Source organism: Lissotriton vulgaris, chromosome 11 (genome assembly GCF_964263255.1).
Source record: "Lissotriton vulgaris chromosome 11, aLisVul1.2, whole genome shotgun sequence".
In the NCBI taxonomy this organism is placed as follows: Eukaryota; Metazoa; Chordata; class Amphibia; order Caudata; family Salamandridae; genus Lissotriton; species Lissotriton vulgaris.
Genome location: NC_141699.1, coordinates 102,704,270 through 102,719,339, shown reverse-complemented (window position 1 = coordinate 102,719,339; position 15,070 = coordinate 102,704,270). Strand labels below are relative to the sequence as shown.

The 15,070-nt window shown below is 47.6% G+C and overlaps 1 protein-coding gene across 1 annotated transcript in view; it reads right to left on the bottom strand.

Annotated features, from left to right (window-relative positions):
• GGT5 (gamma-glutamyltransferase 5) overlaps positions 1–15,070 on the bottom strand; it is a 237,089-nt gene that overhangs the window by 14,624 nt on the left and 207,395 nt on the right. Inside the window, exons 9-10 of the mRNA XM_086942787.1 lie at positions 9,643–9,737; positions 7,684–7,796 (exon numbers count right to left, since the gene is read on the bottom strand). Of these exons, the coding sequence (XP_086798913.1) occupies positions 7,684–7,796; positions 9,643–9,737 (208 nt within the window). The remainder of the gene's footprint in view (positions 1–7,683; positions 7,797–9,642; positions 9,738–15,070) is intronic.

Here is a 15,070-nt window from a genome sequence, read left to right as displayed (position 1 = left end):
CTGGGAGGCGTTGGTAGGCTACTCCTGTAGCGGCAAAGAGAGTCTTCAGGAACACTGACAAAGTACGAGTGGCACCCGCGAAGCGGGTGCCGGGAGAAGTTATCGCGCTGTCCTGGGGGCGTGGCACTGGGAGGGGGCGCGGCTCACGCGGGAAGAGGACCAGCTGGAGCTGTTGTATGCTGGTCCTCGCAGTCCCGGGGCCGGCGCCTCACCCTCCTCTGCGGCCACAAGGTCTCCTAGGGCTTCCCCACGAATCAGCAGCACTGGGAGGCGTTGGTAGGCTACTCCTGTAGCGGCAAAGAGAGTCTTCAGGAACACTGACAAAGTACGAGTGGCACCCGCGAAGCGGGTGCCGGGAGAAGTTATCGCGCTGTCCTGGGGGCGTGGCACTGGGAGGGGGCGCGGCTCACGCGGGAAGAGGACCAGCTGGAGCTGTTGTATGCTGGTCCTCGCAGTCCCGGGGCCGGCGCCTCACCCTCCTCTGCGGCCACAAGGTCTCCTAGGGCTTCCCCACGAATCAGCAGCACTGGGAGGCGTTGGTAGGCTACTCCTGTAGCGGCAAAGAGAGTCTTCAGGAACACTGACAAAGTACGAGTGGCACCCGCGAAGCGGGTGCCGGGAGAAGTTATCGCGCTGTCCTGGGGGCGTGGCACTGGGAGGGGGCGCAGCTCACGCGGGAAGAGGACCAGCTGGAGCTGTTGTATGCTGGTCCTCGCAGTCCCGGGGCCGGCGCCTCACCCTCCTCTGCGGCCACAAGGTCTCCTAGGGCTTCCCCACGAATCAGCAGCACTGGGAGGCGTTGGTAGGCTACTCCTGTAGCGGCAAAGAGAGTCTTCAGGAACACTGACAAAGTACGAGTGGCACCCGCGAAGCGGGTGCCGGGAGAAGTTATCGCGCTGTCCTGGGGGCGTGGCACTGGGAGGGGGCGCGGCTCACGCGGGAAGAGGACCAGCTGGAGCTGTTGTATGCTGGTCCTCGCAGTCCCGGGGCCGGCGCCTCACCCTCCTCTGCGGCCACAAGGTCTCCTAGGGCTTCCCCACGAATCAGCAGCACTGGGAGGCGTTGGTAGGCTACTCCTGTAGCGGCAAAGAGAGTCTTCAGGAACACTGACAAAGTACGAGTGGCACCCGCGAAGCGGGTGCCGGGAGAAGTTATCGCGCTGTCCTGGGGGCGTGGCACTGGGAGGGGGCGCGGCTCACGCGGGAAGAGGACCAGCTGGAGCTGTTGTATGCTGGTCCTCGCAGTCCCGGGGCCGGCGCCTCACCCTCTTCTGCGGCCACAAGGTCTCCTAGGGCTTCCCCACGAATCAGCAGCACTGGGAGGCGTTGGTAGGCTACTCCTGTAGCGGCAAAGAGAGTCTTCAGGAACACTGACAAAGTACGAGTAGATAAGATAAGTGCAACAGGGAAAAATTTGGAACCATACACAACCCTGGGAAATGCTGCAATACTTGTGTCATATTGCACCGAGCAAGAAAGGCCGCAAACAGGGCTGTAGCTATCATTCACGCAGCAAGTTCACTGGCACCTGGGCCAACAGGTGTGTGGGGGTCACTGCACCCCAGTTATAGATGGTGTTTACTACTAAGTGGAGCAGGGCATTAGACTAGAGCTCGTGGCATCGTTGCTATGCCACTGCCTGAGTAGGATGTTCTGCAGGAACTCTGGCAATTAGTGCGTGAAGTATTTTTTTTGCAAAAGTACATTTTGAAGAAATTGGATAAGAAAATGCAATAATTTGTGTCTGCAGACTACTCTGGATTGTGGTATCCAACCAGTTGGCAAGTAGCGGAACTCTGTGTATGGCGATAGGTATTCTGATCATATGTTATAATGTGCCTGCCCTTCCACGACCCCTTTACTTTAGGAGCACGTGGCCTTCATCCCTGGCCTGTGTGATCCTTCTGAGGGTGCTCCACCCACCTTTTGTTGGGCATCTCTGTCAAAGGCCCTGCAGATGAAGCTACATTCAGTGGCTTAGCAAGCCATCCTGCCCCGCGGTGGTCATAAGAGCAGGGGTGGTGCTGCCGCGATAATTCCGCGATTGCCGCCCAGGGGCAAATGCATGAAAGATTTGGGTGTGGGGTACCGCCGCCCCCAAAACTTGTGCCGCCCGGGGCGGGCCGCCCCTGCACCCCTTTGCGACACCACTAGCTACATTTTCATCTTCCCTCCTTGGTAAAGACAAGCAGGTCCTCAGACAGAGTGCCAGAATGCTTCGGGTGGGAGTAACATTCGTATATTTGGTAATGTGGCCGTAGAAGCATAGATTTGTGGCATAAGAATGGCGAAGAAGACCAGCTCAGCAATATTTTCTCTTTCTCTACCACCTATTGTTTTCATCCTCTAGTGCTTCAACACAATATGTCACTATGGCATCTTCCTTTACACTGTGTGTCCACTACATTGACCTGTTGCCCATCATTCAACCTACCAAAACAACTCCTGGGCAGATTGCTATTGTAACTCCAGTAGGTAATTTAGCCTCTAGGGGCAATTCCAGATCATGCTCATGGTTGATGATAGTCACTGTGATGAAAGACTAGTGCTCAACTTCACATCCTTGGTGTTGTCTTCCCCCAAACGTGTTTGCCATTTTCCCTCCTGTTTTCTGAAACTATTTTTTGTTAGCACAAGGACACTGTGCACTTTACCACTGCCGGCCAGTGAGTTGTGCTCACTTCTTTAAACAAGATAAAATTGGATTACACCCAATTGGCACATTTAATTTACTTGTAAGTCCCTAGTAAAGTGGTACTACATGCACCCAGAGCCTGTAAATTATATGCTTCTAGTGGACCTGCAGTTATAGCAGGGGAAACCCAATCAACCCTTGTAGGCTTGGGCAATAGATCATTCAGGTCAAAAGGTGCTACAAGGGAGTAAGTTTTAGAAAAATAATTGCTAACTAAAGGAGTCGTATTGATATTATCGCACTCCGGTGTATCAACAGAATATCACATTTGTGAAAAGTTTAAAAAGAGGAAATGAAATCAATCATTGGAAGGAGAAAGAGACACGGAGAAAGCTAGAAGTATATTCATCAAAAAAATTTATATAGATTCAATAGAATGTAAATTACAAATTAAGATATGGGGAGACACATAAACAGCAAAAAAGTGATGAACAGAGGTATAAATGACATAAACACTTCAGTTCAAAACTTAAACATCAACTCCAGTAGGTTATGGCAAAACAACCAGACAAATTAATTAGTAGTGGTTGTATGCTTGTGCCAGTGCAGCATTGATGGAGATGATGTAACTGTCGACGTTTCGGTCTATACTGCTGCCGTCATGAAGACCATCATCAGGACCAAACCATTTATTGCAGGTAAAACCCCCCTGTAAATTCCCGTATGTAATTTTCCGTAAATGGAAAAGGGTATTGGGCGGTGGTTTCAAAATAGAAATCTGGATTATAGCGTATCAAAAATGCTTGTAATGGATCCTACTTGTAGAGAAGTGTCCAAGGTATGGAACCCAAAGAAAATTAATTTCCACCAAACAGCAAAACGGCTTGCGCCCACAGGAGACGGATTGATTTTTTGATGAATATACTTCTAGCTTTCTCTGTGTCTCTTTCTCCTTCCAATGATTGATTCATGCTCTTTTTAAACTTTTCACAAATGTGATATTCTGTTGATACACCGGAGTGCGATAATATCAATACTACTCCTTTAGTTAGCAATTATTTTTCTAAAACTTAGTCTAATGGACCTGCAGCACTTATAGCACCACCCACTAAAGTAACATTGTAAAACATGTCACAGGCTTTGCCAGGCCTAAACCTTCCATCGTTTGTAAGTTTTACATATCCTGCTAGTGAAAAACCTCCAAGATTTGTATTTTACTTCGGTAAGGCCTACCTCTCCCATAGGATAATATTGTTACCTTATTACATTTAATAAGTGCTAACTCTTGATTAAGAATAGGTAGAAATATTGTGTTTGGTCTCAACTAAATTATAATTTAAAATATTCTATAATTGTTAATTCAGTTTTTCAGTCCCAATTCTGGAAACACAACTTTTAGAAAGCTGCTACTTTCTTGTCCTAACCATTTGGTGCATGCTGTTGGTTTCCTGGGTCACATGACCCTGCTGTTAGGCTGTGTGTACTCCTCCCAGCCAGTGAGACAGAAGGGCTTAGGTTAGGGCAGGATGGGCCATCCTGGCACGATGGGTGGGGGCTGGGCTGTTCCCTGCCTCACTTGCACTTCCAAAGGGGCTGCCTCCAGCACACACAAAGAAACCTGACATTATTTTTTTGTCACCCTATACTTCTTGGAGCCTTGCCAGGAGAAGGAGAGAACAATCCAGAACCAGATTTGGGGGTAGCCTAGATGTTTCCCTCACTTCAAAGGCTGTCACCAGGTATAAAGATTGGACCCTCAGAACAATTTTTCATTACACTCATGGATATGTGAAGGTCTCCAGAAGGACTGCCCAGAACCCTCCCGTCCTCCCCCTCCCAGAGAACTACCCTGCTGCTTGAGGCAAACTTTGTACCTCAGGGGACTTCCCTGCTGCTACCAGAGGATTGCCTAGCTGCTTGAGACTTGCCTTGCACCCCAGATGACTACCCTGCTGCTTGCACTTTTCTTACTGCTTGAACCCAGGACTACCAGGGTGACTGCAAGAGCTTGTTGGCTGGCTTCCTGTGTGAGGTACAGAGAGATAACAAGCTCCAGAGACCTTGAACCCTGCACCTGGCCTGTGCTGAAGTGAGTCCTGACTCACCAAGTGGTGCCCCTACAGTCCTGGACCCTTGGAAGTGGTGTTAACTAACCCTAAAAGTTGAGACTTAGAAACATTTTTGTCAAACATTGGCCTGAGAACTGGCATAAGACTGGGACCTAGCAGCCCGCTGATCTGCCCAAGGTGGTTGTATGACAGAACCACACATGCGACTACTTTACAACAAATTTTGCTGTAAAGGCATAATTGGTAAGGGAACATATAGGGTAACGGTTACACCTCAATCTCTTGCCCTGAGCCGTAAAACACTGCCGCCAACCCTGAAAACTACCCCAACTCCAGCCCTAAAAACACCTCAGTCCACCACCCTGAGCCCTGAAACCAGTCCTGCCCTAAATACGATCCCCGGCCAGAGCCCTAAAAACACCCAACCTCCTGCCCTGAACCCTAAAACCAGCCCCAGCCCTATAAACTACCCTGACCCCACACCCTGAGCGCTACAACTCGGCCCCAGCCCTAAAAACGACCCTGACCTCAGCTCAAACAACACCCCAGCCCCTTGCCCTGAGCCCTAAAACCAGCCCCAGCCCTAACAACTACCAAGACCCCCCACCCTGAGCCCTAAGCACTGCCCCGTGGCCCTGAAAAGTACCCCAAACCCAACCCTAAAAAAAGAAAATACTCACCAAGATGTTCCTTCCATTCGTGTCCAGGCAGTAAGTCTCTCCAACACCTGCCATACCCTGCCCACTCACTCTGAATCTAGAGCACTGACTGCCTTTACCACGCATATGCCTTTACCGCCTTGACAGCGGAAATCAATGTAAAGGCATGCGTGGTAAAGGAATATGCATGGGAAAGGCATATGTTATGTTATAAATGTTATGTTATAAACCGTTTTGTAGCGCGCTCTGTTACTGGTGAGTATCCTGGCGCGGGGGGGGCGCATATGCGTGGTATAGCTTACGTTGAAATGCCCAGCGTTATTTACCGCGCTTTGTTAATGCTATTTCCCACCCAAGGTGCATCTCCGGTTGGTCTGACCCCACAGTAGCTCCGGCCGCGTTCTTCTCTGCAGCAGCAAATCTGGTTCAGCGGGACCTCCCAGCAAAGCAAGTGGAGCCCATGTCGGCTACAACTTGCAGCTCTATCCCGCTTGAGATTTTCAACTTCCTAAAAAGTGACAAAGTGCAGAGGTAGAAATCTTCACCGCAACTCCCTCCACTGACAACGCCTTCCCTTTTCTAATATAGCTCTTTTTAAACATATGAGAAGTGCAGGTTTAGCGATGTCTATTGATTTAGTTTTACACCATCTGATAGTAGTGCATTGTGAGGGTTAAACAACGTATATTCCTGTTACAGTACTTCCGGAGCATGAAGCTATTATAGATTCACATGCTGTAAATAGCCTGTCATTTAGTGGTTGGGCTCATAGTACAATATTGTTTACTCGAAAAAGATGAAAATGGTGAGAGACCATAGGCACAGCCGAAATGACTTAAAGCTCAGACGCAATCTTCATATTGCGCCCTTTTTCAGCCATCTGTGCCACAGTGAACGTGTTTCCACTCTGCACAGTTCTGAAAATATATTTCTGTTAATTGTTGCTTGACACATTCCACCTGAATTTAAGTGATCTGATACACGATGGATACTATGCATCGGCAGTGCCCCTGGATAGAGGCGGCTCCTCTGCAAAGGCGGAGGAACGTTGCCCCACTGCTTTTAACCAGTGCAACAAAGGAAACGTTGTTATTCTCATTTTATTGTTTCCGTCTTCTTTGCGAGCGGGCGGGTGGGGTAGCTCTGCTCTCAGAGTAGGGCAGAGGAGGAGTGGTGAATGCTTGGCCGGCCCTCTGGGCCAGGCCAAACAGTCATGCACACTTTGCATGTTCTTCATGCAGGCTGCATTACAGCCTGCATGGAGAACTTGCCCAGGCCCTAAGTCTCTGTTCGAGCACCGAACCACATTGCTCAGACCAATCACAACACAGCATTGCAGCGTTGTGATTGGTCAGGGGCGCCTGGGTGTGCTTCATAGTTGCAGTTCTGCTGAGTCTGACAGAGGAGATTCAGAGCTGAGACGCAGTACGTGGCGAAAAGGTAAGTGTTTTTTGTATTTTTTTGTAAGCATTCTCTTTCCTCCTCCATTCTCCCCCCCAGCTCCCTGCCCCGCCACTTCCGATCCGTGCTGGCCGCCACTGCCCCTCGAAGCACCAAACGAATCACCACCTGTTCCTTTAATCTTCACAAAACCAATTGGTTTTGCCAATGTGTTGTGTATATATAGCCGTGCGGACAGTTACAGTCAGCTGAAGTCCGGTGGTAAGAACCTGTGCAAAAATGATGCTCTGTTTGTTGTAAGCATCAGTGCAAAAAAGGGTGGAAAAATCATTTGTTTTCATTTTTGCCCTAGCACTTGGGTCTAATATGACCCTGTAGAGTCCAGCATTGTATGTGTGCTTTGGGAATGGTAGTCGTTCAGAGTGTGTGTGTGTGTGTGTGCATGCACGCGCTTGTGTGCATGTGTGTATGTGTGTGTGCTGGATCGCATGTGTCTGTGTGTCTGTGTGTTTAGGACTGCATGCACATGAGTGGGGGGGCTCAATGAGTGAAAACAGTGGTATGTCCCACAGCTGTACATACACAGCATCCTTGCGTCCATTAGGAGCCCCATCACCCTGCTCCAGTTTAGGAAAGAGCTGAAGATTCACATCTTTATTGAACATTATATGTATGAGCAGTCCTCTTCGGATCCCAGAACAGAACTACATCTTCTGTCATTACTCAGCTGTCTCTTTGCCTTTGACCCTGTACATTGCTCCGCTGCCTTTTGGCTAGACTTGCGCCATACAAATAACACACACACACAGTCACACACATACGGAGTGTCAGAGGGCACTGTTTCAGACCCCGGTGCATTGTGGGACTAGAGTGAGTAAACAGAGTCCATCCCACAACAGCAGCTCAACCATTGTACTTACCAAGGCCGTAGCACTGGTTATCATGTCTCCGCCAGCGCCACCAATCGCCATCACAGAGTTCTTGTCCTTGGAGATGAGAATAGAAGGCGTCATGGCGGACGTAGGCCTCTCTCCTGGAAGGATACATTCATATTAGACAGACCACCCCAACTCAGACACGCGCAAACACAGCCCTCCTCATGGTCACCGGGTTTGCGGGTTTGCCGCATGGTGTGCCGCGGGAAGTTTGAATACATTTCGGGTTCCTTGACTTTGTAAAGGAACTTGGCTTTCTTCCTTGTACCTCAATACGGTCATAAAGTACTCAATGACTTGAAATATCCTTATAATGTACAGACAGGTGTACTTTATCTCAAATATAATGTCTGTGAATTGAAAAATGTGTGTATGATACGACTGTAAACTATGCAGCAGCGTTTTTTTTACGAGGGCGGCGGCATTGCTCCCCCACCCGCTGCAAGCCGCGTGGTGTTAAAAATAAAATGGCAATGAAATGATTTCCTTGCCATTTTCACTTTGACCAGCAGTCGTGCCCCACTCAAAGTGACATGCGCACTTTGAAGCTTCCAGCAGGCTGTCTTAGACCGCTGTGTGGAGACCCAGAACAGGCCTCTATTGCCTGAGGGAACATTGGGCCAACCCACTTCATCCAATCCTGGCACTGCTGTTATGCAGCATGAAAGCAGCGTCTGGATTGGTTAGGGGGGTTCTTCATTCCACATGCTTCAGAAGGACAGCGAGGAAGATGTGGAGCCTGCTGTAAGTACAATTTATTTTTATTTAATGAATATAATCTGTAGTACTTTACTATTTGTTGTATTTTCGAGGAGATTTTTCTGTGTGATTTTCGCGGTTGCTAAGGTAAATTATGCTACAGTAATCTAGGGGTGCCTGCCCTATGAATTGGTGGTTATGTGGTGTGGTCAATTAACGTTTGCAGCATGAAAATGTGGAAACTAGCACCTTTGACCAATACATCAATATGAGACGAGAAAGAGGACCTTCCAATTAAATATTGAACCTATGTTCTTAATTTTATGGCCAGGAATTTGCCGTCCCTCTTGATTTCATGTAGAGTGTTTTTCCGCATATGTGTATGCACAGAAAGTGTGTGTCTGTATTTGTGTGTGTTAGTGTGAATGGTGTTTGAGTGGCATGTGTGTATGCACGTGACTGCATGTGTCATGTATATGCAGTACGAGTTTGTTTCCTGTGTGTGCACCAGGGCTTTAAATGGGATAACAAAACTGGAGGGTCTCTCAAAGGGGCGTGGCCAATGTAATTAAGGGCGTGGCTTAAACACTTAAACTACAAATCTGTGCTTAGCTTAGTGCCGCCCGACTTGTATTTTGCTGTTTCTTTCATTGCATCTAGATATATGTCACAACAAGTAACATCATACCTACAAGTCAGGACTATTGGCTTGGTCTATGGTTGTTAGTTGCATAAGATAAATAAGAAGCAACTATGGCTTGTATATAATATTGAAAAAAGTTTCCAATTAAAGCCCTGGCGACCCCATGACAATGTTGCTGATCCTGAGCTTCAAAAAGAGAAGGGAAATCCAGAGAGAAAATGACTCTCTTTAAAGGATTTCCCCTCGCCCTACAAGGCTCACCTGGCATGACATCATGTCGTTACTTCTCTACTGGTGAGAAGTGAGAATGCGCACATCCATGTGTCCGGGAAAAAAATGGACCACCTGTGCCAGGGACAAAACAGAGGCTGATAGAGACCCGTTTCGAGGCCCCCTTTAAAAAACTGCCGGTGCTCAGACCCGGTAAGACCCGGCCCACTTAAAGCCCAGGTGTGCACGTTTTAGCGATGAGCATTTGCAGTGGGCAGCATGAATCTCAGTTTGGATTGTGCATACAGCAGACTCGGGACATCATGTATGCGCGTGCTGTGTGTTAGTGTATAGCAGGAACACACGCATGTCAATGACACGCCAGTCAGTACCTTCACTGATGCGCCCTCTCGGCAGTTTGCAGAAATCGGCAAGTTCATTATTAAAAATGATTCCAGTTTGGGGCGAATAAACTGTCGATCCAAACCTAAGAAGAAAGAAATAGATAACAGGCTCTTAGAGAGAGGGGTTAGTTATCTGCAGAGCCTGAGTTACAAAGGTTAACTTGCACTATTGTGCAAACATATGTTTTTTTACAATTCACAAAGGAATTTTACGAGTAGTTCTTTACAACTCCAGAATCTCCGCACATAAAGGCATAGGCAGTTGTAAAGATACTACTCGTAAAATTGATCCGTGATTTGTAAAAAAGCGTTAACTTTCAAGTGCAAGTTTGTTTACCTTTGTGAACTGGACCCAATGCTTGTTGAACATCTATATATCATAGGCGACTCCCATAGGTCAAGACATCCAAATGAGATATATTAGCATAAAATGGTTCTAAATGAATCCATGTATAAACTCGGCGGTTATCCTGAAAATCTGGAAATACAACAGCCCTCCTGGACCCTCGTTGGATACCAAGATGTATGTTGAAAGCACTGCACAGACCACACAATTGCAAAGGTGCTACATTCAGTACCACAAATACAGAACTTCACCTTTCACCAAATAATATTGTGACTCTTTAACACTTGTAAATTGCATCTATTTTTTATTTTTATTTGCACAATTTGTACAGTTTTGCTAAACAAAATACATTAGTTTAAGAACACTTTTAGGTGTGATACACAAATGAGTGTCAGACAATCAAAACAGTGGTCGAATTTCAACAGATCTAGCCTTGGCATGTGTGCATTTAAAACTTTTGGATACATATAGATCATGCAGTAACAATTAGCCAACAGTATTAAAACAATTATGAAAATAACAGAAAGCCCTGTAATACAAGAACAAAATCACTAACACTGAACTGCGAACCTTTCCAGGCAGATGTCCACATGTAGGGCCCGAAACACAAAGGTAAACTGAGCCAAAAGTCTAACTTTACGACTTTCTTTAGTCACAAAGAGCATTTACGAGTAGGAAAGTTAGACTTTTGTTTCTCATTTCAAGTTAAATTTTGGTCGTAAGTTTAAATGAGACTACACTTTTGGACTCAGTTAAACTTAAGATCAAAACTGAAGTTAAACTGAGACAAAAGTTTAACTTTACTACTCGTAAATGCGCTTTGTGAATATTGAAAGTCATAAAGTTAGACTTTCGTCTCAGTTTACCTTTATGAATCGGGCCTGTGGTTTGGCAAAATATGTCACTCACCGTGCAAGACCGCTCACTGATGAAGTGGGCTCATCCACTGACCTCTTCTTAGGCTGTGGTGGGTGGAAGTAAAATGGGAATTACGCAATAAAAGAACAATAGATGAAGAGGGCTGACTTACACCCTTGCATGTATGTATATGTATGTATTTTTATTAGTATATGTATTTGGGAAACCTCAAGGCTAACAAGAGAGCAAAAGCAGCCTTGAGGCCAGACCTAAAAAGGTAAAAGGCGTAAAGCATTAGAGAAGAGTAACCAGAGTCAAAAGACACCCATGTGGTGGGGAGTAGCTGGTGCGGCTGACTAAACAGCAACTCCACCCAATAATACAAGGCTGGCACAGTTCTGTTTATTGCTTGAACCCATTTTAGTCCCAAAAAGTTTGGATACTTTGGCTTCAGGTCCTAGCTCACTGTAGTTTAGTCGAAACATACTCAGCTGTTCTTATCCTAAGAGTTGTTTATCTGCTATTGTGTCTAGAACTATGCTTTCTACGATTCATTCTTCAAAATTGGGTCGCTGCAGAATTATGCACTATCTCACACTAGTCCAGACCAAGAGTGCTGAAATGGTGCAGTTCCATCCGCTGGTTCAATTGTAAACAATAAATAGATTTGATTCAGGTGCAATTCCCTCTGCCGCACATCCAGGTCTCCTTCTACCATTCCAGGCAGATACATCAACATTGACCTGCTCATCGAAAGATTTGAATTTCATTCTATGGAGGTGCAGCTCCAAGCGCCCGCTCGCAGTAATCCATTCCCCAATAAATTGTTTTTTGTGCGCAGTACCTCTGAGCGCCAGTAGGTGGTGTTGATCAGCTCCAAGTAGTGTTGTTTGCACCAGATAAGGCATGCATGGTGCCTATATAAGCACCACCTGAGCGCGCTGACGTCATTTTCTTTTCACAACTTACCTCCCCCGGAGCGCAGAGCCATAAAGAACACTGACCACTGTTGTGAAAAACTATAGCTCTGAAAAGGAGGAGCCCTGTCCCTAAAAAGTCATTCGCAGAGCAGGGAGGAAACTCCAGCACACAGAACAGCTGACATTTTGTGTTTCCGATGATAATGAAAAGATCTAACCAATGCTCTCCCCACTGCTGAAAGAAACCTTGCACCACCTCCGGATGGAGACACTATTTGTGATCTGCTAGGCATCTTCACCTGAGTTTGTCCACCCTGGCTTTCAGAGAGCCTACCAGGTGTTGAACCACCAGAGAAATGTCCCGACTTTTCAGCCATTTCCAGAGACACAGGGTTTCCTGACAAAAAGTCCATGACCCCAATCCTCACTGTTCATTGCAATACCACAGGGTGGTGGTGGTGTCCCTGAACACCTACACTAGCCTTCCCTTGATGGAGGGTAAAAAGGCTTTCAATGCCAGTCGAAAAGCTCAGAGCTACAAGAAGGTTGATGTAAAGTCTGTATTTTGCCACAAACCACAAGCCTCTGATCTCCACCTTTCCCAGATGACCGTCACATCCCAGGAGTGACGCATTTGTCACCATTGTCAGATCTGGTTGGGGAAGGAAGAGTGCTCTGCTGGTGACCCAATTTGTGGTTCGTTAACCGCCACTGCAGATCTTTTGCAGTTCCGTCTGAGATCTTGACCATGTTGGAGAGATTTCCCTGACACTGGGCCCACTAGAACTTCAGGTCCCACTGCAAAGCCCGCATATCCCATCTGGCATTTGTAAGAAGCAGGGTGCAAGAGGCCATGAGGTCTAGCAGCCTCATAGTCAGTCTCACTGAAATCCAGGGTAGAGGCTGAAGCATTGGTATCATAGCCTGAATATCCTGGGCTCACCATTCAGGAGGCCAGGCCCAGAAATGCACCATGTCTAGAAAAGCTCTGATGGAAGGGAGTAGTCAGGTGTGACTTCAGCACATTGATAGTGAACCCGAGCAAATGCAGCAGGTCTGCCGTTGTATGGAGGTGGGAGATGAAACACACACAACAAACAATTGGAGAAGGGTCTAAGGGCGGGTTTACCGACCAACCAGTACATGCCCCAAAACACAATATTATAACAACAAATATTACCTGGGGGTCAAAAGTAGTAAGTCAGACAGAATGGATCGCAAAACCAATACTACGCAAAAAACACCAGTGAGAACATCATGCATGCTAGTAAATGCAGGCCAAGTCAAGGCTCAAGAGCATATGGAGAAAATAGTTCCCATCAGAAGCCACACTGTACCGCCCTCTTTCTCATCATTTGGGTTTCTCCTTACCCAGGAGACAAAAACGGCCGGTCTGATGTTACCGTGACCGATAAATGTGACAAGTGGGTGGTATGTTTTGTACAAAAATTAAGGTGGCTACTGAAAAAAGCAGTGTTTGGTGGTAGGAGTGAAAAGTGAGGGGTTTTAATAAAATTAGGTGAATCGGGTAGAAAACAAAGTTTATTAGTATATCCCAATCCCTAAGGTTAAAAAGCAAGTGCAAGGGCGGGTTTGAAATAATAACCGCACTTAATAGTGGTCTATTAAGTGCGGTTATTATTTCAAACCCACCCTTGCACTTGCTTTTTAACCTTAGGGATTGGGAGATACTAATAAACTTTGTTTTCTACTTGCCTACTCAATGTCAATCTTCATCAAATTCCTAACCTCGGCATCATATAATGCTCCCATGCGTTTGTTTCCAAAGTCCACAGTCTTGGGGCAAATACAATTCGTACATAATGAACACAGAGGTGGCAGGCATTGAATTCCTAAGCATAGACCACATATTGCCACTACAGGGATCAAGATAATGGTAAACAGTCTCCAGCCCCAGTTCTTAACAGTGCTCCAGAACCATCCACCAAGTGACCATTCTTCCTGTTCCTGGTGGACTTCTGAAGACAGTCTGTGGAGATGCTCGATGGCTTTATATACTGATGGCGAATTGTCCAGTATGTAGGTACAGCAGCTGGACCCAATAATGCGACATGCTCCACCACGGTCCGCAAGAACCACATCTAGCACAAGGCGGTTCTGGAGTGCTACCAAGCGGACCGCTTGAAGCTCGGCAGTGTTGTTACCAAGGATACCAGCTGTGATGTTCATTGTTGTCTCAACTGCCTGAGTCAGATGTCGGATGGCACGGCTGTTTGTCATCGGGCCCCAGAGCGGAACAAGTCCCTTCATAGCATCGAGGAACTGCCATTCTTGCCATTTCTGGCCCATGCTGCTTCCGGTTGTTACTGTAAGTGGCTCCGGGGCTCGTAGATGCGTTCCCCCTTTGACTTCCGTTCGCGCGGGAGGGTTAGACATCTTGGCGGTGGGTCTTCAGTGCTTGTTTCCGACTTTTATTTCGGTTATCAGTGTACGTTTCCAAGAGTTGTTGTTTTTAGCTACCAATGCTTGTTTGGTTCCTGCTGCCAATATTCACTTGTCAAGATTTGCTGGGTTCTCTTGCCACGGCTTGTTTATTTCCACTGCCAATGCTTGTTTTCGGTCCTTGCCTGACTCAAAGATGGCCGCTGCACATTCACACAGGGTTCGTCTTCCAGGCTGCCTGACTTCAAAATGGCCGCCCCCTTTGCAGCACACGAGGCTCTCTCCCTCGCTCCCAGGCACACACTCAGGGCCGCCGGACTCACAGTTAGATGCCTCCGCTCTTCAGGTGAGGTTGGGGTGGGTTCACGCTGCTCTGTGGGGTCTTCCGATCCCGTGCGCCGACCTGATGCTAAGCCTCACGCATCAGGCGGCACGGCTTCACTCTCTTGGCGGTGTAGGTGCCGGCGGTGGGGCGCTTCGTCGCTCGTTTGTGGGGCTCTCCTCTCGCCCTCGCAGTGCTTCAGGAGGTGCTGGGCAGTGTTGGAGTGGGCTCCCAAAGTCTGCTTGTGTTCTTCGGCACCCGTGGGGCTCGCGTGTCCAACGCGACCGGCGCTTTCTCCTCTGGCGCTCCGGCGCTTTCACTTTACTTTCCGTTTGCTTCTTCTCGGCACTTCCCGCTTCTGAGGGGTGCCAGGTGACGTCTGTGGGCTTCGCTTTTGGCGCCACAGGGTCGCGGTGGCAGCGGAGCTCCGGACGCTCCACGCTGCGGGACGGGGCTCACTCTGGTGGGTTTGTTTCTGGATCCCACCCTCGTCGCCAGTTGTAGTGTCCCACTACAATAATACACGGACTCAGAGGTATATGGTCAACTCTTTATTCCTATGTCCGC